The sequence below is a fragment of the Tachypleus tridentatus genome, chromosome 2 (genome assembly GCF_004210375.1).
Source record: "Tachypleus tridentatus isolate NWPU-2018 chromosome 2, ASM421037v1, whole genome shotgun sequence".
In the NCBI taxonomy this organism is placed as follows: Eukaryota; Metazoa; Arthropoda; class Merostomata; order Xiphosura; family Limulidae; genus Tachypleus; species Tachypleus tridentatus.
The window spans coordinates 37593366-37618040 of NC_134826.1; the positions used below are offsets into that span (position 1 = coordinate 37593366).

At 33.9% G+C, this 24675-nt stretch overlaps 1 protein-coding gene across 1 annotated transcript in view; it reads right to left on the minus strand.

Annotated features, from left to right (window-relative positions):
• The window catches only part of LOC143245475 (neuronal acetylcholine receptor subunit alpha-10-like), a 53986-nt gene that overhangs the window by 14910 nt on the left and 14401 nt on the right, over window positions 1-24675 (minus strand). The window contains exon 3 of the mRNA XM_076491837.1: window positions 6617-6661. Within this exon, the coding sequence (XP_076347952.1) occupies window positions 6617-6661 (45 nt within the window). The remainder of the gene's footprint in view (window positions 1-6616; window positions 6662-24675) is intronic.

A 24675-nucleotide genomic window follows, 5' to 3' on the forward strand; every position in this document is an offset into this window, starting at 1 on the left:
ATATCTTAATTGTTTACTGCCAAATAAGATTTAAGAAAACTAATGTATCTAAGCAATAAAGTTTGAATACTTTAGCGTAACTGACACAGTAACGAAAAAAACACACGTAAAGTTTACTCTGACGATAAAATTTAAATATTCATGATATTTTACTTAATGAAAAAGAGGGTAGAAATCAGTACGAGCATTATAGCGTAAAAAATCTATAATAGAAAAACTAGTTATGAAATAATGATTTTTTCCCATTGACCTACAGTCTCAAGATAGAGTGACAGAGTGAGGGAGTGACAATGAAAGTTTGTGACACAATCACGTTTTATGGAGAGCACACGCATTAAAACAAATAATTTTCTTGGCTGTGGATTTTTAAAATATAAGATGACATTTAAAAATAAATAATTTCAGGAGATATTGGAGGAGTTCTTTTATAGAAGGAATAAGGTGCTTATAAATGTTTTAACACGATGGATGGAGTTATTCATCTAATAATAGTGGTTTTAAGGGATATAGAAAAAACATTTCTTATACAGAATTGCCTTGGTTATTAAAATGGCTTAGAAGTAAAAAGGGAAAGGTGAGTCATATTAAGAGCATGATGTTCAGAACAATGGTTTTAACATGGAAAGAAGAAATATTGTTCTCGGTGAAAGTCATAGTATTTATAACGAATACTTTAAAATACATGCGTATAACTAGCTTTTTAATGCTTTCGTTAGTCTACTTGATAAGTTACAGGCAGATGGCTTAAGATTCAGGTCGGTTATAATCATATCATAAAATAACCACAATGCACGAATCTGCGCATGCACAGAACTTCGTCCTTGATCCTTTTATTGATGAAACTATCTTTTCACTTCAAAGCAATATGTATTTACATTCTTCTTACACTCCAGACTATTTCCAATTGTTTTCCATACAGATCAATCCCAAAATGCCAAAAAACATCCATAAAGAGAACGACACTGCGGTGAACAAACCAAACACTAGAACATCTGTAAGGATTAGGAATACAGCTGAGAAGCATACATCTCGACAACCCACAGACAAAACAGCCACTGTAGGAGCAAGGGCTGAAGAAATACCTGAATAGTGCGCATCTTGACAAGTTACAGACGGAACAGCCACTGTAGCAGTAAGGGCTGAAGAAATACTTGAATAATGTGCATCTTGACAAGTCACAGACAGAACAGCCATTGCAGCAGCGAAAGCTGAGGAATCACCTGAACATCAACAATTTCAACAACTCAGAAATTGAAGGTGCACTGCAGCAACCAGAGCCAATGAAACACCACAACAAAGAAGGGAACGCCAAAGGCAAAACCAACATGTTGTGCTGCAAAAATTTAAAGCAGCTATGTTTCAGTCAGGGTGTATATTGGGTCCATGTCAGTTAGTTGCCAAGAATGTATTGCTAAAAAGTGTAATGGAGAATCCAAAGGAATTTACTATAATGATGAAAAAGTAAAGCTTAGCCTTGTGGAGACCTATCCTAAGCTATCAAAGTCCTTGATATCTAGTCAACCCTCTGAGTTAAAGCACTTCATGGCCAACATCAAGAAGTACTATTCTTGCATTCACATGGCTGCTTGGTGCATCACAGGAGATAGTGGAACCGGGATTTATACCCACTTTTAACGTTCGAGTCTATTTTTATTATCAAATCAGATCAATTCAGCCAATTATTGGCAAATAACCCAGGTTTGTTCAGATTTACTTCATGGGAAATGAAGGTCAGCAAGGCAACAAACGATACAGCAATGTTCCTGGTGTCCAACTAGATATTGTCCTCTCCCGCAAAGGAATATTCTACCAATACAATTCATTAATCAGAAGTTTAAAACATTGAGTTCAACAAGTCATTTTCAATGATTACCAAGTTGTAATCAGTGCAGATAAGGTCCCACCTTCAACCTGTGAGGGAGTTGCTGTTCTTATGGTGAGTGAAGAAGAAGAGCATAGTACGAGAGACATTGTTCTTCGATACCAAGACAACACATCAAACGAAATTCCTGAGACGAGTCTACGATGCCCTACAATATTTTATGATCCTATGGCAAGGTCAAGATATGTACCATTTCCAGATTTCTAACATTATCAAAGCGACAGGCCAAGTTCATTTTAACAAAACTATCTTCTGTAAAGGCCTTTATTCTTTCATGATCATGGACAGAGAAGGATGAAAGCACATCTTAAGTTACACCAAATTTTCTCTCCAGTGTGCTGTGGATGAGTATGTTAAAATTGAGAGTAAGTGGATTCATTACATTCAACGTAATAATAAAAGCCTGAATGTACAGCACTATGTAAATTTCAAGGATGCTGTCAATAACAATGGAGATGCAAACGTAAACATAGATCATAACATCTCGAATCTTTTGCATGTCAGGCAATATGGCAGGGCTGATCTCTTCATCACCTTCACTTTATCCAAAATATAAGGAAATCCAAGTTAAATTTTATCAAAACTGCAATAGCAACAAAAAACCCAACATGACAATACCACCAGAGTGTTTAAGCTCAATACTGATAAGCTGATGTCATAAAGGGTAATGCAACATTTACACTAAAGAGTGTTTACATCTTGGTATGGTTGAGGGAAAAGATTAATGCAAATGAAACTGATACATTTATCAGCGCTGAGCTAACTGACCCTGAGAAAGACCTTAGTCTATTTGATGCAGTCGGCGTGTATATTGTCCATATCTCATGGGGAGCTCAGTCCAAATTCACCCTGTATACAAGACTGAAAGTATAGCAAGTATAGCACACAAACGTTTTGCTAGAAATTCAGACAGGACGCGATGGCTATCCTCTATATCATGAAAGAAAACTCGATTATTATTTCAAAACTACAGTTTTCAATAACATCAGCCTCAAAGATCTTGCACAGAAGAGGTTAGTAGAGAACTGGTTGCCAATGTGGAATTCTGCAATTTTGTGAAATCCGTAAAACATGTACGCATATATGCCATAAGAGATCCGACATGGCTGTTTGTTACTTGCAAAGAGAAGTGAAAAGTGTGGATGAAGTTCAGCTTTTTGTCATGGAAAGATACACCAGAAGTAATAAGGCTATTTGGAGTATTCTTGGTTTCCCCATCAATGAGCGTTACCCCAACTAAAACCCTTATGACATCTTCTGAGTTGTATAAAAGTGATCCATTTGCTGCCAATCTACTTTATGAAGTTCTCTCTTACGAGATTTGAACTACTCAAAACAACTTGAAATGACGTGAGTCTACGCAGTTCATACCGACCACCAGTAATGCTACTTTCTGCAGATGCTTCTCCATGTTATAAAAGGGATAAAGTCATTCCAAGAGTGATGCAGAATAGTAATCTCATTTGAGAAGAAAATTGACTGATAGTAACTTCTGTCATGACCTCATCAAGATGTTGATCATCGAACCTATAGGACTCTGGTAGAAATACAAAAAAGCATGAGTGTGAACATCCTTTATAGAACTCAGAGAGAAACTTCAGCATCGAGTTGAGCTTTTCTGACATCATCTTTAACAAATATATCATGCTTATTTAAAGAAACGTCTATCCCTTGGTGGGAAGGATCTCAATCCTATATTACTAACAACACCCTCGAGACACAACCAGCATATCCTTGCCCAATATATTCTATGTTAAATTTGCTATGGAGTTTTGAACTTGTTCACTTTGTTGAGAAAAATGTGCCAAAGTTGATGGATGACCAAGAGAAGCCTACACGAAACTCTTGGAGGATATTAAGTCTAAAAATGAAGGGATGTTTTCCTTGACACACCTGGTGACAGTAAAAAGACATCTTGTTTTCAATCTGCTCTTGACTAAGGTTCATGAAACGAAAAATTTCTCTAGCTGTTTTATCATCAGGGATTGCAGCTCTTCTGCTTACTGGAGGAACACATGCCCATTCCATATTCAAGCTCTTCCACTGGATATACCCTGATACATGTCCCTCGTTTGCAACATTTCAAATAGAATTCTTGCTCAAGTCCTTGTTGATTGTGAATTAACAGTGCAAAGTGAATGCATCATGCCCCAAAAGGCACATTACGAGGTTCTCAACTTATCATTGCAAGACATTCGTGATAATGCCAGAGTAATGAGTGGTGTAACGTTTCTCATGACTGGTGACTTTCTGACATATTTTACTTCGAGTAATCAAATTTGATGAGTTGAATGTCTGCATCAAGTCATCATTCGTTTACAAGACGTGTTTATAAAATGAAGTTAGTTGCAAACATGTGAGTTCATCTTCAAGAGGAGCAAGAGGGAAACTTTACTGCAGCTCTTCTTGACATTTGAAATGGAAATATTCTTGCTGAAGACACAGATGGACTTATCACCATGTCTAAATACATTCTTTCTACTTCAGGAGAGGAAATGGAGCAATGGCTGTTCTCAAGTATGCATGAACAGTTCCAAGTCATTATCTGGCTGCGGGAGAAGTATATTTTTGTCTTCCCAAAATGATGCTGTTAACAGGATAAATTCCAGGTTGTTGCAGAAATTACATGGAGAGGGAAAGTCCTACAAATCCATTGACTCAATGTTATACCTTGATCAATTTGTTCACTATCTGGTTGAATTCTTGAATTACCTGCAACTACCAGGTATTCCTCCGCTCAACGTAGTTCTCAAAATTTGGGTACCTTTCATGCTTTTTTAGTAGTATTCACAAGTGATGGAGTACTTTATTTAATGTTGTTTCATGTTTACCAATAATGTCCCACAGGTGATGGAGTACTTTATCTAATGCTGTCTCAGCTTTTCTAGTAATATTCACAAGAGATGGAATACTTTTTACCTAATTATGGCCTTATGTTGGCTCGTTACTTGGTAACGAATGCTGAGGATTCTCATACTGTAATAATCTATGCAAAGGTCAAGGTTAATTTTGAAGGAACTACTTTATCACGTTCTCAGAGCTATAATAATTACAGGAAGTTTAACAAGCAAGATGTTTTTCTGTCTCTAATACCTATATTCTCAACTGACACAACCTTTGAATTAAAGAGGCTTCAATTTCCCATCCAACTCAGCTTTGCTATATCCACTAACAGGACTCAAGGACAGTATTTAAAAGTGGTTGGACTAACATGACAATTCATTCTTTTCTCTTGTAGACAGTGAAAAACATTTAGATTACTTTGCACCAAAAGATAAGACCAGGAACATTGTTTGCAAAGAGGCTTTTTGATGCAGTTTTTTTTTTTACTATGTGTTTGTTTAATTAAGAAAAATTACTGTTGAAATACATATGTCTTTGTACCCATTTGCTTTTCGTTTCATTTCTCAATGCTTTCCTTCGAGGAACGCCGGATACATCTGCTAGTAAGAAATATAGAGGTGGTGACTCTCTGTTAGGCTCAGTTGCTTTATGTAATGGTTTTAAAAGATATAAGTCAATCGTTTCTTAGTTATGACACTCTCGCTAATAATAATAATTTTAAAATGTTTTGGGTGGCTGGTTCTCTATAAGTATTGTGCTGTTTACAATAATATATATATATATTCAAATTTGTAAAACAAGTGGTTCTTTGTTAGAATGGTTAAACTAATAATATTACTTTCAGAAATGTAATTCAGCGTCGTTCTACTAATAACAACAATGTGAAAATGTGGGAGACCGATGGGAACTGATCATGGTCATGGTGTGATAGTAAAAGTTTTAAAAGGTACAGAATGGTGTTTGTTTGCCATTCGTATTGCACTTAATAACTAATTTAAAGGTATAGGACAAGTGATTCTTTGTCAGGTTGTCTTTATAATGGTAACTCTAAACGTTACAAAACAAGTATTTCGTGTTGTCTGTAGTAATAATTTCTTGACAGATACATACATGACTGGAGTTTCTTTGTCAAGATTGTTTTTCAATTTATAATAGCTTTAACTTATTTGTAATAAATTATTCTTAGAGTCATGTTTTTTTGTAATAATATCATTAGCGAGCATGAAATAAGTAGTCACTGGACGGGGTAATAATAAATATAATACTGTTTTTTGGAGATATGAAATCAGGTTTCACACCATAGTCCTACTCTTCATCAATGCAGCTTTAAAAATATGGATATGTTGTTTATAGTCAGAATCATGCTGCTGATGATAAGAATAGTAAGATCATTGAAACAGACTGTGATGGGGGGATAATCCGATCATAATAACACATGATAATAGTTTAGACATAGAGAAAACTGATTTGCAGGGAGAACCATGCTGCTTATAATACCTTTTTAAGAGAGACAAGCCAGGTGGTTCTTCATCAGGGCCATGCTTATTATGGCTTGATCTAGGGGAGACATGAGATGGGGTTCTTTGTACGAGTGTGCTAAATTCTAAGGAGTGTTTCATGTATTATGAGAAACGTTGTTTATTAATGTGGTTTTAAGTAATACTTGGCGTGCGATTTTTGCACAAACTCATAGTTATACTATAAACAGTTTTAGTGTTTATTGTATTGATAGTTCTTGGGAAAAATTATTTTTGTATAGTGGTTATTAGCTACAAGACAAAACAAGCATATACTACATCTCACAAGATTAATATTTTTTTCAAATTTTATATTAAATAAAAATAATATTATATAGAAAACAAAGGATAACGAAAGAAATGTAAAACTCACCTGGTCAAGCCATACGTTGGTAGTGAGCACTTGTTTCTTCTCATCCTGAAAAAACAACAACGCAGATATGAAATGATGAGCTTGGATTTCCATACCATGAGTGGAATATGTGCATAGCTACCTAGAGTTACGACAGAAAGTATTCGTACCCCTGTGTCCCGTGTGTTTTTTGCTCATAACTTAAAAACTATCACGATTAGGCTAATAGAAGTATATTACAAATATCATACTAACACTCATCTACATAAATTTTTATGTAAACTGAACGACAAATAAACTGTTTATAAACAAATAACCAAAAATAGAAGAAGCAGAAAGTGTTCGTACAGTTCAGAACGTGTGAAAAAAACTGATATTCCCGTAAAAATTTTGTCTAGTTTGGCGAATAAACTACATTATATCATTCCAGAACTAGACACTGGGTTCATAATTATTGGAATTTAGCCAGCAAAAAATGTACTTCTGGCAATTTAGCGCCGTCTCTGTCATTATCTGCTTGGTCATCGTGGCGAACAGGAAACAACTGTCCAGTGATTTAAAAAAACCGAATTATTGTAAAATACAAGTCTCGTGTGTCTCTTTCCGGTTTTGCTACACAACTTAATGTGCCGAAATCTACTGTTCAAGGTATAATTGCCAAGTTTAAGCTTACAGAATCAACTGCTAACCTCCCTCATTCCGGACGCCCCACCAAAATTCCAGAGAGAACCAAGAGAAAGGTTCTCAGAGAAGTTGGTAGGAACCCTCGTTTAACACGTAATGACATACAGAAACTGGTAAGGGAAACTGGGATTGAAGTAAGCACCTCTACAGTTACGAACATGTAACGCTCTTCTGGGTTCAAAGCATGCCGTTCTCGTAGAACTCCATATTTAAAACCTGTTCATTTAGAAGCACGATCGGAGTATGCAAGAAAGCATGTAGATAAACCCTTTATCTATTGGAAGAGTATTCTTTGGTCAGACGAGACTAAAATCGGCCACAATGATGTTCGCTATATTTTCCGTAAGAAGGAGGAACGAAATTTTCCAAAGAACACCGTCCCTACAGTTAAACACGGAGGTGGCTCGATCATGCTATGGGGTTCCTTCAGCTCTTCTGGTGTAGGCAGCCTTCACCGCGTCAACGGAATCATGAAAAAAGAAGAGTACGTTGATATCTTAGGCACCGATATCAAGAATGATGCTCGAAATTTGCGGCTTGGGCGTCGTTGGATCTTCCAGCACAACAACAACTCCAAGCACACATCAAAATATGTGCAATCCTGGTTGCAGAGGAACCATATAAGCGTTCTGGAGTGGCCATCGCAGTCACCCGATCTCAACCCAATTGAAAACATTTGGCATGAGTTGAAAACCAGGGTTCATCAGCGTCATCCGTAAAACTTGCAAGAGTTGGAAGCCTTTTGTAAGGAAGAATGGAAGAAAATACTAGTAGAGTACTGTCAAACGATCATAGAGGGCTATGAGGAGAGATTGCACCAAGTACTTCACCTGAAAGGCCACACAACTGACCATTAAAGTAGACGCACGAATACTTTCTGCCCCTCCTATGTTTGGTTATTTGTTTATAATCAGTTTATTTGTCCTTCAGTTTACATAAAAATTTATGTAGATGTGTGTTAGTATAATATTTGTAATATACTATACCTTCATTACCCTAATCGTGATAATTTTTAAGTTATAAGAAAAAATCTACTCATGAAGCAAGGGTACGAACACTTTCTGTCGTAACTGTGCATCCCAAAATATTCTATTAATTTACTGTTTTTGAGTTAGAAATATACAAATGATTTACCTGATTTAAAACTTGAAAGTTTGTATAACTTCTACTTCAGTTGTCAGCTTAGTTATCTTTGTTGTCAGGTATTTATAATACATGCTTAAAATTATCACACATCACTAAAAAGACTTGGATAAGATTTTTTTCTTTAAATGAAATTATGTTTGGAAAGTTATCGCCGATGGAATAGCGGTAAGTTTATGAACTTACAAGACTAAAACCTTGGTTTTGATTTCTTTTCGTGATACAATACATTTTTCAATGTCTCATTGCTCTTAGAAAAGCATGGAAAACGTAAATTTGCGAAAATGTTTTGCTTAAAGAATGTATATCTGGGGGAACTAGAAACACTACATTTCACTTGAAAGCTTCATTATATAAGTTTATTGACAACTTATTGTCAACAGTTATAGGTAAACAAACGAATTATATAGAAGGTAATATGAGAGGGATTGTTGTAGATTGTTTATCTACTATTTTATTTAACAATGCTATCAGGGAGACAAAAAGCTAAATGTCCTAATGTCAACACTCTCCATGTCAGCTACGTTTGTTCAGTTTGATTGACAAAACTTTGAGTATGAATTTTAAAATAAACCTACGTTCATATTTTAATCTCAGTAACGTTTAATTTCTAAGTTTCACAGAGTAGTTTATCATGAAAAACCAAAAGCATTAAAGAAGGAGGGGGAATTTCGTTAAATATGCCTACCAGTGTGCTGCTCAAAACAGGACGAAAGTAGTTATATAGAAGTAGCTTATGCATATGTACAACCGAAAATATTGTAACCATCCTCTCGAAAATTATTGAACTAAACTCTCTAGAAGATTATTATCAGGCTTACGTTTCATGACACCAAATGTAAGGAAAAAACGTGTTTTAATAATCAAATTTTTACATTCTAAATTATGTATAACCACATCAACACTTTACCATTTTCGGCCTCTATGATAGCAGTGAAACACAAGTGTCCAAGAGTGGAAAGCTTAATACATGATATTAAAAAATGTTTAGAGTTATACAAATCAGCGAACATAATAAAGAGAAAATATTTAAATTATATCACATAATATAGTACATCTATAATAAACTATTCAAATACAAGGAGGAAGTTTGAAGCTGGTGATTAGAATCAGAATTGTCAGCACAATATACAGAAGTGAGACGGTCGCCTTGATAGAGTATGTAAGCATATAGCATGAAATTGTAGGAGGTATGGTGTTGCAGACTTAGTAATCTTGTTACAATATATGTTTATTATTGTGATCCTAGCTTACTAACTCTCAAATATTTTATATCAATCAACTATAAGACAAAACTACTGTCTTCACCTGATAGTCAACCACTTTTCTGTTGGGTTATACAAAACAGTTGAGTTGGGAAATTTAATTATACTGTGCAACTTGTTTAAGCATACAACGTTTCGGGGATTTGCGATTAAATACTTATTTACTTAAATTCAATTTGAATGTAATCGTATTTCTAATACGTTTGTTCTCCAGTTTAGACATTATTACACTAAATCTTTTAAGAAAGGTATTAGACTTTTAATTATGTAATTCCTGTATTATATGCTACTCAGTACGCTCCAGTTACCGTAACTACAGCTAGATATAACATCATACTGATATAATAAAAACTGGCGTATGAGAATATATATTTACATACAACACCTATTTCTGTCTTTGCAGAATACAAATATTAGAGGTTCTTTGTTAATATATTTCACTAGACGCTAGTCTCTTCTTCAACCACACGACTTGGTAAGTAAATTATTCTTCATTAAGTTTGATTAACTTACAAGCAACATTATAGGATTTTCCAAAAATGGGATTAAGTACTTATTACAGATGTTAACCGTTATTAACAAATTAAAGGAATTTACATAAATCATGAAAAAATAGAAAATTTATACTAAACTAGCATGTCAATATTTGTACCACAAATACTGATTTAATTTGTTAATGCACAATACAACACGTAACTTATTTTCGTTAGTTGATTTAGCTTAACCAGCAGTATACAGCTGTAGACTCTTGTATTTTGTGGTCTTTACCCCTTCTATTGTTTATCGACGCGTATTTCCAGCAAAAAATGTCATTTTATTAAGTCAGGGGTCACCAAACTTTTTTCGCAGGGGACCAGATTACTTGGGGAATGAGAAGCGCGGGCCGCATGATCATTATGTTCAATACTCATAAGCTAGAACGAAAGCTCTCTGTAAAAGACTTAGCACTAAGTTTAGGATGCCACATTAGCCACGTGGGAGTAGCATGCAATACACACATATAATAAAAAACAAACAGAAATACAACCAACATTTTTATTTACCAAAAGGTTATCAAAGAAGATGACATTAGCAAAAACAATTATCACATCGCACATAGTGAGTACATATCTGAATTTCACTAAGCCACAAAAAGTTAGTGAGATTTATGAAATTGGCGTTTGGCTTTCAAAATATCTTCAACGTTCGGTTGAATTGCTTTTAAATGTTCATCAATCAACCTTGATCGATGTACCGACTTCACATAATTTATTTTTGAAAATGCTTGTTCACAGACATAAGTTGTTCCGAACACTGATGCCATACCAGATGCGAACTGCTTCAGCTTTGGAAAATTATCTTCAGGTATGCAGCTATAAAATTCAATAAGTTGTTCCGAACACTGATGCCATACCAGATGCGAACTGCTTCAGCTTTGGAAAATTATCTTCAGGTATGCAGCTATAAAATTCAATAAGTTGCTCCTCTCTGTGTTTTGCTTTCATTGAAACACTGAAAATGAGAGAGGATTCCTCCTTCCAAATGTGCTTCAAACAATGACAGCTTTCTCCGAAATCCTTTAATGATTCAAATAAATATCACAGACGAGGTTATTCTTCCCCTGAAGTTTCAAGTTCAATTCATTCATGTGGGATGTGCTGTCAACCAAAAATTACAACTTTGACAAACAGGTTGGATCTGTCAGAATTGAATCGGCTCTCTATTTCTCGATAAGAAATATATCTATTTCTCTTCTCAGCTTACAAAAACGAGACAAGACTTTACCGCAGCTGAGCCACCTCACCGCCGTGTGATAAGACAAGTCACAGAAATCCGAATCAATTTCTTCAAGATTATGGTGATGATTAAGCGCATGACCCCGAATGAAGTTCACTGCAGAAATGACTGGTTTCAGTACGCAAAAAAATATCTAAGTCTTTTCACAGATGCAGTGTATGAACAGAGCACTTTGGAGTTGAAGATCTTCCAACTGTTTCCTGATCAGCCCCACCAGACCCTTGTTTACTCCAGCTATCTTTTTCCTCCATCAACTGTTACACCTCTAAGCTGATTCCCCTGAAGGTTATAGCCTTGCAAGGATTTATGCACTTCCATGAAAATGTCTTCTCCACTTGTTCTTCCGTGCGTGCTACAAACTGATGCCAACTCTTCCGTGATCTGAAAGTCCAAATTAACTCAACGAATAACACGAAAAGTTGTAACGTACTCGAAAGATCAGTAGACTCATCCAGTGCCAGAAAATACCATAGAAAGTTTCTAGCTTTATGGCGTATCTGTAATACAATGTTCTCTCCAAGTTCTTCTGCTCTCCGTACAACTGAAGTTGCTGAAAGGCTGATACTTTCAAAGAAATTGGGTTTTCCAGGACACAGCTTATTTGCTGCTTCCATCATACACTTTTTGATGAAGTTACCTTCAGTAAAAGGTTTTCCTCGCTCTGCCATCCAATGCACTATTTTGTAACTTGTACGAGTGACAGATTCATTTTCAACAAACTTTCTCGTGAAGAGATTCTTTTGAGATTCAAAAACACGTTTCATGGATTCAAATTTCTTAGAACGGAACTTTCCTGAAAATTTCAAATATGTTGATAGATGTTTTGTTTCATAGTGACGCCGAAGACTGTACTCTTTCAAAACGGCAACACTTTCGGTGCATATCACACAAGTAGCTTTCTGGTTTTTTGTTTCCACAAAGAAGTACTTTTCTCCCCATTCTTCATTGAAAGCACGACACTCAGAGTCCACTTTTCTTCTTTTAAAAGCAGCCATAACGATAGGTGAAAAAACAACAGGATCTGAAAATGAAAAATACAGAAAGCTGTGAGAAAAGTATTATACTGGTCCAAGAACGCACAAACAAAATATATTGAAACGTACGTTTGCCACGACACTTACCTAAGAACGAGTTAAGAAAAGCACATAACCCGACTACTAAGAGAAATGAGCTTGCTGAAGCAGTAACCCCCGTCCTATCGACTCGTCTTGTAAATTCAGCGGCCATCGGTGTGATTTATTTTGTTATGACAGTCGGACATATGATGAAATGTCACTTTTTATTTCCAAGCGGCTAGCTGATGGCGAGCCAGACAAAATGACCTCGAAAGCCGTAGTTTGGTGACCCCTGTGTTAAATAAACAAACATTAAACGACAGGTTCAAAATTACCATTATAATTTAGTGGATCCGATACTCACAATATATGAAATCAGACCTGTAATATTACCTCTGGTGAAGAGATTAGATTCTCTTATGCTCCTAGGTTTGGATTGCTTTCACAAAGAACCGTCAATGATGGACCATACCTGGTTTATCCGATTCATATCCAGGTTGGTCTGACAATGGCAATGTTCTGAATTGTCATCTCATTCAATATGGATGGTGGCACTTCAAGTGGTTTAAGGATTTTGTTTGCTGATTTTCAACCCCTTATGTTGTCGAACGAAGCGATCTCGTGAAAATAGAGTTAATTCTAGGGATTATTTTGTTTGTGGTATAGCTATTTGCATTCTATGATCCTTACCGATCTCCACGAATATTTCAGGGTTATTTTTCATTTGCGTCATAGAAACGGTGAAGTGTATTTACACGAGTGACTATTTCCTTAATTTTTAAGTTTAAAAGATAATTATTTCAATGATACACTCAAATATTTATATAGGTAAGACAAGAATATAAGCTCACGTGTCATATTTCTAAAGCTCTGTTAAAATCGGTTGAGTTAATAACTGTGTTTTTCCCACTGCAAATATCGGAACAAGACTTCTATCGTTATAAGCCGTCAAACTCAACGCCAGGCCACAGGGGATATTTGTTGGTTTCAATAAGAACAAGAAGTTAATAATATTTATTTTTTAAGACAAAAAGTTTGATCGTTGATGATGAGATTATAAATATTTTTTTAGAAGAGCAAGATGATGCATTTTAAGACACAGTCAGATCTTATTTTAAAATTATAGCGCTATTTTTTCCGAAAATGATTATAACTTTTCAGTTTGTATGTCAATGTTATTTATGCACATCTATTCGTGTTTTTTATGGTACTAATCAATGAAAATAAATGCTAGAAGTATTATTTTAACAATTTTCTGATAGTAATGATAAGTGTTTGAGAGCAACAAGTCTGTGAAGAAAGAAAAAATATATATATATTGAGTAAAAAAACGGAATTTTTCCTTTTTTCACAAAACTTGGGTTCTGTAAAAAGAAACCAGAATCAGGTTAGGTATTGAGGGATGCGTGCGTGGTACCGATTAATAGGAACACACAATACTCAGTCAGACTAATAATCTCTTGTGTCATCCATAGGGGTTTCACTTAAGAATTGAGACACGACTAAGGTAGTACCATGAGGTTTATGTAGCCAGCAGGAAAGCTGAACACGTATGCATCTCACGGTTTATATGTATACAGAAAGTTGTAAAGTTCTTTGTTAAACAGTAAGGACGTTTCACACTGTTAAGAAACTTTCGCGAATTATTGATTATTATATAACTACAGCTGAAAGGCAAACAGATGGTGAGTGTAATGTGCAGGCTTAAACAAAATATTAAGTCAACTTTGATATTATTCCTTATTCCAAATGACTAACTATACTATTAAAAATGCATTCCAGACCGTTATATATATATATATATCCTATCAAATAAACTTAAGATGTATCAAAGGAAGAACTGCTTTAAATATTTTATATATTTTTTTACTCTTCCGATTCATGTTTCAGTATTTTCTTATAGGAAATACACATTGAGCCACCTGCTGTGTACACCGAGGGGAATCAAATCCCTGATTTTAACGTTGTAAATCCGTATACTTACCGCAGTCCCAGCGGAGGACCCGATTTACTTTCAGATATCTCTGTTATGTTTAAAGTTATATTAACATCGATGCAATTTCAAACAAAGTGTAACGGCTTTGAATTTATAGTTTTTCTTTCCATAGCTTTCATTATTTTATGCTAAATATTACACACTAATGTAAACATTATCTATAATAAAGATAAATAATAATAATAGGAACCAATGTCTGGACAAATTGACCCGAATCATAATAGGCTTGATTTGTTCATAATTTCCCACAAAACTACTCGAATGCTATCCGTGCTAACCGTCCCTAATTTAGCAATGATAGACTAGATGGAAGGCAGACAGTCAACAGCTCTCACCGTCAACCCGGGGAAAAAGTTCTTAACAAAACCAACTTCTAAGTACACATTCATCCAAGTTGTTCACCAACAGTGTACGTGTTCTTTTTTAGGCCCAGTCTTCAAGTCTTGTAAATATTATGTGTAACCATATTCACGCCTTACAAATAGCAGGCATGCCACATTTTGATAGTAGTATTGTATCTTTTGTTTGAAGATTATTTAGTTTATAAATCTGTTTTATTTCCACTAGAGTGACGCGTCGAAAGACAACAGGAAAATTAAGGAAAGATTAGCTTTAAGTTAAATAAATATACATACCTGATATTATAAATCTATAAAATGTCATTTGTATACTAGAAAGTACAGTTCTACTCTCATTGCTGTAAACATGTTGTGCTTTTCTAATACAATGGAAAGTTTTGACAAATTATTCATTTTCATGTACATAAAAGAGCATGTTTGTATTTATGTTTGCGGCAAAGCCGTCTCCTGTCGTTTTTATTTTGAACTACTGCAGGCAGTTATTCAGAAGTACCTATCACTTACCATCTATGTTTGTACAATGCACCCACAGCTTAATGTGCATGAAATACTTTGTGATTTTACACGCATTCGAAACCAGCTTACTGGCTCCTATAGTCCTATAGTATTTTCTCCCATTGGGGTGGCAATAAGCCGGCGCATTTACAACATTAAAATCCCATGCTTGATTCCCCTGGATGGACACAACAAATAGCCTAATGCGCCTTTGTTTTAAAACAAACCAACAGTATTATCAGAACACTATCCATGTCCAGAGAAGAGCGAAACTTTAAGATATGTGGTTGAAATAGCACAAGTAGTAAGTATTGTTACAATATAGACCAGAACTTCAAGAGGGAGTGCGTATCAGTTATATTATTCATTTCTTTGAGATAAAACTTCTAGAAATCAAGAAAAGATGTGGGTGATTAGATTAGAGATATTGAAGAATAAAAATTAATCTTCAAGCCATTTTTTCTAGATCTGAAAATACCTGAAAGATATGTTACTTAAAACAATCAAGAGAGTTATGTACAGGCAAAGTAGGCCACATGGAAGTGTTTTATATCTTTGCCTTTATGGTTTAGTTTGGTAGAATATATGCAACAGAAAACAAGCTCACTTGTCGTTTTCTTCACTACCTGGTATTGTCATTAAATGTCTCGGAAATACGAAAATTTTAAAATCATCAAATTGGTGTAACAGTTTAATAGCTATTACAGGGATAATCTTTCTTGTGTATTCTGTGTAGTTACGTAGATAACTTAATAAAGTAGCTGTAAACTTTTAAAAATATTAAATGGTAGGTTGTATCTTTTGGTTTATAAATTTGTAAAGAGATCTGTTAATCAAACTATAATAAAATTGAAGGATCATTAACAATCACTTATTTAATACACTTTAAATTGCAGTGTAGAAATTTATGTTTTTCTTCCTAACATATGTAAACGACACTGAAGTAGATTATACATAGAAGTTGCTCGTTTGTAAAACTAATATGATATTAATAATACATTTTTTATTCAAACGTTTAAAGACGCTCAATAAATTTCTATTCATATCATGAATTTCTATTTAATCATTAAAAAGATTAACTAACAAATAAATATTTGAAAATTTATATATAATAACTAACAAACAAAATAGATACACTATATAAATGATCACAGACTTATCAATTACCCTAACGCTTTCTTCACGTCCCAAGACAATTTGGTTGGCTGAGAGATACGCATTGGATAATATGGGTGTTATTTAAGACATTTTTATTACAAGCGAATGGTTCTTTTAACTGCACATTTGTCACCAAGGAGTTTTGATGTTGCATTCAATTATCGGAAAAAGAAAGAAAGATTCCAATTTTCTATTTTTATTTCTTTAATACACAATGATCTAGCCGTCTTAAATTTCTTAAAACTTTCAGTACAGTAGTATGACAACAAAGGGTCATGTAGAAAGCCAGCTTTAGAAAATATCTTTTACTTGTAATCCTCATAACGTACTTTATTTTATAGCTTCAGAAACAACTATCTCTACACACGTGGCTGTAGTGAGAGAATGATAACTGAGGAATATTTCGGGTTTGACTACCCCTACACACCTGGCTGTAGTAAGTGAATGATAACTGTGGAATATTGCTGGTTTCAACGTCGTATATGTTTCTGATTTAAAGATTTCATAATGAATTTATCTCCAGAGCGGTGAGAATATACGAGATTTTTCCCAATCTGTCAATTTTACGGTTGTTTAAGTAGCTTTTTAGTGCCCTCAGTGGCACAGCGGTAATGCTTTGGACACATACTACTAAAAACCGGGATTCAACACCCATGGCGGGCACAACACAGATAGCCTATTGTGTAGCTTTGTATTTAATACCAAACAAATAAGAGTTTGATGGTAATGTGTAAGATAAATGGTGTTTGGTCTGATTTTGAAATTAAAACGCATAATTTTTAAACATTAATGTTTCTAAGATTCTGAATATCATAAAAATTATCATTTTAGAAATCTAATGATATACTTACTGAGCAGTCTAACAATTAAGTCATGCCCGGCTACACTGAATGTGATAGGCTTGAAATAAGGAGAGTTATAATATAATTCTAAAAAAAAAAAATTGTCTGTCTGTACAAATCAATATAACGAAAAAAATAATGCTTATAAAATATAGTAATTATACATGAGAAATGAGAAACAAACGTAGTTTCGTCGCTATGCAGTTTTAAAACACAATGTATAAAGCTCCGTCTAGAAACCGTCATGTCCAAAGCATACCCCTCCTTCTTACTGGTTGTATGTAATTCATCTGGGGTACGTAGACGTTTTTTGTTGCGCGAATTTCAACACTGATCGTACAAAAATCTACTGACGCATCGTCTGGCAATTTGAAGACTATGGAAGAGTGTGAATAACCGTTTCAACTTCTTGAGGTATGCGAGGGTTGTGTAGACGCGACCTGTTTTTTTTATTTTTCAGATAGTGATCTTTTTTAGTATGTTGAGTACTGATGTAAATAAACGGTTTTTGCCACTGTACTTTGTGTTCTCCTGTTAGAAAACGCCACGCTTTCTTTACCATGGTTGAAGTATCACTTGTGGCAAGTCTTCTTGGATAGGTGTGGCGCCCCAGATTAATCTAAATTCCTTTGTTTTCGAATTCCATTAAATACAATGGATATCCTTGCCTTGGAATTTCTACATCGCTGATCTGAAAACATCCTTTTGATCTGAATGTATGAATATTTAGCTTCGAAAAGAGCGTTATATACCTTTTCGAAAATTGGTCAGTTTTTGATGGAATTGTACTTCCAACACAGCCCCTAAAAACGTCATACAGTAGTTTTAATAATTATGGTTCAAACACGACTTTGCAAAAAATGTGGTTATCATGTGAATAGTTGGTTTGTTGATTCATCATTGCTTTAATTTAAAATACTCAACCATCTTTTGTAGCGTTTAAAAATGGAGTAAATACTTGTTATGTATCATTTGTACTCTCTAACTTATTCTACCCTCTTTTATAATATCCATCAGTGGGACAGCGGTAAGCCTATGAATTTACAACTCTAAAATCAGGGGTTTGATTTCTTGCGGTGATTACAGCAGATAATTCGATGTGACTTTGTTATAAGAAAATACACACACCCTTATATAACAAAACATGTTTAGGCTATTTAAAGTTTGCAATGAGAAATGACGTGTTTCAGTTCACGTTAAACGACACAAGGGACAATATGTATATAGCTGTCCTTTACTTTAAAACGATAGACTAGAGGGAAGGCAGTTAGTTAACAACAGGCACAACCAGGCTCTCGATTACTCTTGTTAGGTTTTTACAATATCGTGCGACCTACAAAGATGTTTATATTATACCATGCAGTATACACATATACTGTCATCATTACTGTTTTAATAATAAACTAAATCACAGTTTCTTGCTAAATGATTTATATCTATCTCCATTATTGTTCAGCAAATAATAATAATTTAATCAATAGTATGTTGCAAATGAGTACCTTAAGTTTGGGTTATAATTGCGCTAGTTTTGATTTTGGAGAGTTGTTTCATTTTTATTATATTTACCTCACAAACGTTATATAATGGTATTTTGTACTTTATTGGTTTAAAAACATTATTTATAACAACTAGCAACAATTGAAAATAAATAAGTTAAAATGGGGATGATGATAGTATCTGTGTAGACCATATGCTCTAGTATAATTATCTTTGTAGACTACATGCTATAGTATAATTATCTTTGTAGACTACGCGTTATAGTATAATTATCTTTGTAGACTACGTGCTATAGTATAATTACCTTTGTAGACTACGTGCTATAGTATAATTACCTTTGTAGACTACGTGCTATAGTATAATTACCTTTGTAGACTACGTGCTATAGTATAATTATCTTTGTAGACTACGTGCTATAGTATAATTATCTTTGTAGACTGCACACTAGTAGTAACACCATCTTTCTGTCTAAAGAGTTGAAATGGACTGTCACTCTTACATAATACTCATGCCGTATGATTTCGGCAATAAGAAGCTAACCAGGAATCTTTGAAACAGAAGCTCAAACATAAAAAAGTGATACAGCGGTATGTCTGCGGGTTTATACTACTAGAAACCGGGTAGGTAGACAACAGATAATCAGTCCTTTGTGTAGTTTTGTGTTTTATAAGAAACTTCAAGAACAACAAAATAGTTTCCACATATCGCTAAAATTAGAAGACATTGAAACGCCTAATGATTTTCATAATTATTCAGATTTAATCTGTTTTATAAAACAGAGCAAAAACAAATCAAAATATGAATAAATATCTGGGGCATGTTTGAAAGATGATTCGGTAGACTGTTCCTAAACAAAATTACACCAAAAATCAATTTTTTTGCATCTTTGTTTGTTTTTAATAAAAGCATCTGAAAACTTTAAAGTTTATTCTGGTTTTCTTAACCATACACATCTTATAAGTTTTTTTAAACATATTTCTGAATTTAAAAAAAAGTTAAAGCCTTTTCGAAACGAATATTTTTGTTTACACAATATGCGTGAACATAATAAAAGTAGTAAATATTTAATACTAATACATAAATAATCTTTAGGTTGAATTTCAGTCTCATAATTGTATGGAAGAGTTGTTTTTTTTCTAAATATAAATTATCGTCACTTGTTTATTATTTGAAATTTAATAATTGGATAAATGTTTTATCTTACTCAAATTTAAAACTTTATTGAAGCCATCGACAGCTTCCACTTTAGAAGAACGCTGTGGATATGCACTTTTTCCTCTTCCTTTAGTTCTTTATTAATATTAAAAATAAAAGTATTGTTGGCAGAAAAGTGAGTAAAACAAAGCGTAGTCAAATAAGTTTTAGATACATTTATAAAATAAATAAATTGTAACTGAACATACATCATTGACTATAAATTCTGTGCGGACAATGTAACCAAACCTGTTGCAAAGTAGAATGTACTTTACCATTTAAAAACATTCAGTACATGTCCACCTCCACAACTTATCCAGTTTATAAATGACTGTCAATGGGAACCTAGTTCGATGATCAAGCCACCTATTCAGTTTTCCGAATTAAGTGAAATTTAAGTTCGACTTTTAAAATAGTACAAGTGACAACATTTGCCGTAAGCTATCACTTGCAAAATATTTGAAAATTAAAATGTAACTTGTCGACGTTAGCATACAAAAAAGTATCATTGCAACACCGCATCTCTCCACATAACACAGCTAATGGGATCTCTAACAAAAAATGTTGATCAGGAACTCAAGACTGTATTAAGAGATACTGGAAAAGATCCATTACGGCTACAGTGAGCTTTACTGGACAAGATACAGTAGTAGGAAACGAGATAATGATGTTTCTTACGACTAAATTGTGACATGGTTACAATTTTTTGTTAAAAGTTTTAATTGAAATAAACTAAATTAACTTTATTGAAAGAAGGAAAGGCTGTCAATGGATAGGTCTAAGGACTTGTCTCGAAGAAGGCCAATTACATCTTTGTATTTGATCGAATAGATTATGAAGAGTGAAGATGTTCTATACTAGTAGTTGTGTTTTATTTACAAAGAGATTATTTTTTATTGGTCAGTTGTAGTTGACCACAAAGGGTTATCTGTGCTGTGCCCATCAAGACTATCGAAACCTGGTCTTTAGCGTATAATTCACAGTCTGACCGCTGTGCCACTGAGGATCAGTTTAAAAATGAGAAAACATAACATTATAATAGCATATAAAAAGATGAATTCCTTTAAATCTGACGTAGAAGGCTTTCTTGTAATAGCCTATGAACAGTTAAATTAAGACATGGAGAACGAAAAATGACTTAAGGGACTCAAACAGCCACTTTATACACATAATTCATGTAGTGGATAAACCTTACTTTTAATCCACTTTCTACACATTTTCACTTTATTTTAGTGCACTTTTTTATTGTACCATTCATAACAATACTAAAAGATAAAATATTGGTGGTCAGTGATGTATGATGTAATTTTGATTTCAGAAGTGAGGAAGGGAAGACGAAGAATGGTTTTATATATTCTATAAAAGGACTCATTATTACTCAAAACAATATACTTTTCCATAGTTTCAAGTGGGGGGAACAAGCTCGACTAATCAGAAGTGAGGGGTTATGCCATCCTATTTCCCTTCTATATTACGATTAGGTGCAATTAAAAACTGACACTTGTATGGTACGCTTTCCAGTATTACATTATCATGGAGCTGCGTGATCTCAGGATGGTGCTTCTCTTTCTTCAGATCATTAAAGCAATCTTGCGATGACTCATTAGAATCACAATATTGACAAATCTGTTTCTCTTTTTCATAGTTGAGTTAACAGTGTGTACCACTTCGTATTCATTTTCTGCAAAATAATTTGGTTTGAAATTTTCAGTCGGTAACACTGTGTTGATTAGAGTAATAGTTCTTTCAGTATGGTTATCTGAATTTCGTACAACCCATCAGAAGACTAAGGTGATGATTCAAAAGTTAATGTATTACTTCTGTTTTTGTTTTTCTCTTTAAACAAAGACGATACAAAATTGGAGAAAGAAAATCATACTGCTGAAATGTTAATGTATTATTTTGGTTTCTCGTTAAAAAACAGATGTTTAGCAGTAAATATGCAGGCTTACAACGCCAGTGGTCAGGTTTCAATACCCTTTTTTTCGAAGAGCACAATTATCTCTTGGTGTATCTTTGTGTTTGACAATAAGCAAACTGAGCAAAACTTAAAGAAAAATAATTATGGTGAGAGAGAAAAAGAGAGTGGTCTTGTTTCTTCTATCATTACGTTATTTTAATATATGTGAATTTACCATTATTTTATAATATTAGAAATACAACATATGGAACTGGAAAATGTGAATTTTTTTTAAGATAAAATAAAATGTTCCCTACATTTCTTTCTGTTTTGATCAAGACTTTTAGCTACGACAACATGGTTGTATTTGAAAATAGCTGTCTTTGTTTCTCTCAGAAGTGAGATTCTTACTATAAATTTTCAATTGTGATTATAAAATATAAATAAAAACATTTAAGCTCTTGTCATTACATAATACACTTATTTGTTTCTGATCACAAGTACAACAGTTTCATTCTTTTTAATGACTTGTATATCTTCAATTCACAATGTCTCTGGTGGGTCAGCGGAGTCTGTGGTGGATAGTGTAGATAGCCCATGGTGTAGTTTTGTGCTATAAAAACAAACTAACAAAACAACAACAACCAATTTATAATGTGACGACAAACAAGTTTCTAGAATTCATGAACCACCTGAACAGATATCATTCATTAATACAGTTCGAAAGGAAAACAAAAGAAGATAATCTCCTACTCATAGATGTGGCGGTTACCAAAACATGTATAACTTATACAAGAAACAAACCGATACGGGTAAATACGTTGACTCTGAATTAGACTACCACAAAAGTGTGAAGACAGGCACTGGAAATTGTTATGTTTCTGTCACGAACGACAATCGTATTACAGAATATGTTATGAAAGGGAAGGAAACCACATCAGTATAAATAAGTCAGCTTGATATCTTAAACACTTGGTAACAAAATAAATACAAGATATAAAAATAATTAGAAGAGAAAAAAATTACGTCATCAAAGGTCTCTCTGAAAACGTATAATGGATGTGTAAGTAGCAAAAACAAGAGAAGTATTAAAAAGGCATTACACAGAATGATCACAGCACATGAAAACAAAGGAAGATTCAAAGTAGGGGCGAAACATCATTTATAGCATCTCTCTTTAAATCTAAATCCGTTACGAGAACAAAACAACCAACAAATGGTAGTATTAAAGGCCATAATAGTATATATACAGATCTCTGTAATAACAAGTGATATGCAGAAACAACTGTACAAAAATAAGACATAACATATTGTGCAATATGAGCCTCACACGAGAAAAGAAGCTTTCTATATTCACCTGTTTAATAACACAACGCTCAGTCAACCAAACACAGAAGTCGAAAATAAACAAACATGAACACATTTCTGAAATACTAAAATAGTTACTTAATTCATATCCCAACTGGGATGACCTCAGGAAACTGAACGAAACATCAGTTCAGTGACACTTACACTGAAATATCTGTCACTACTACAGCAAACATCGTCCTTCTTAGGACCTCTGTAGTTGTTGGTTATTACAACAAGTAATAAGAGAAGCAAAATAACAACGTATTAATAATTAGGCAACCGTATAGGAAACAAATCATGAAAATATTCTACGTCCGATGGCCACAACTTCATTGTAAGTACTTCTAATAACGTAGGTGTGTGTGTTTTCTTATAGCAAAGCCACATCGGGCGGCCTGCTGAGCCCATCAAGGGGAATCGAACCCCTGATTTTAGCGTTGTAAATCCGTAGATTTACCGCTGTAATAGCGGGGGGCTCTCTAGTTAATAGCTGCAGTTTGATAGTTGCTTTATTTCTTTAAATGCTAAAAATCGTGCTTCAATACCCAGGGTTGACACATCACAGATAACAAGAAACAAACAAGTTTTTAAATTATTTTTTAAAATAAAGCTCAGTAGCCGTATCTGACAAATATATATATATATATATATATATGCACAAAATTGGTAATAATAATAATGTAAAAGTGGACTAAAAAAAAGAATAAAAAGCAAATATACTATGGAAGTGTATCTCAAAACGGCTGATATAAGTATTAACACTTTTACTTACATTTCGACCTTCTCAGGTCATCTTGTTCTCTGCTTATCAATAAAAGTGTTAATGCCCATACCACCTGTTCTGAGATACATTTTTATTTCAAGTGGGTTTCTCATTATGAAGAAATACTACACTAGTGCTACCTTTCATCGTATCGTAAGAAAATGAATTACAGTAGAGTGCAGTCATGTACGAATATTCTACACTGTGATTCTTTGACATCCAGTTAACAAGAAAGTGTCACATAAGCATAAAGTCTAAAAAAGTACAGTTAGTCATATTATTCCTAAACTAAAGTACCGCATGACAAGTGAATAGAAATAAAAGTTTTGACTGGTTAAAGAAATATTAAACATTGCAACAAGACCATGTATAAATAGGAACTGTACATAAGACTCTGAAGAGAGTACTTAGAATTGACATTGTTAAATAACAGAAGTGGTTCAAGTAGAAAACCGAACCACTCCAAACGTAATGTTAAGTATATCAAAGTAAAATACATATTGACTGTAAGAAGCTGACAGAACACTTATAACCATAAATCTGTATGAAATTTTACTTTATGAAAGACCTTCTAAAGCTTTTTATCTTCTTCCCTAATATTTA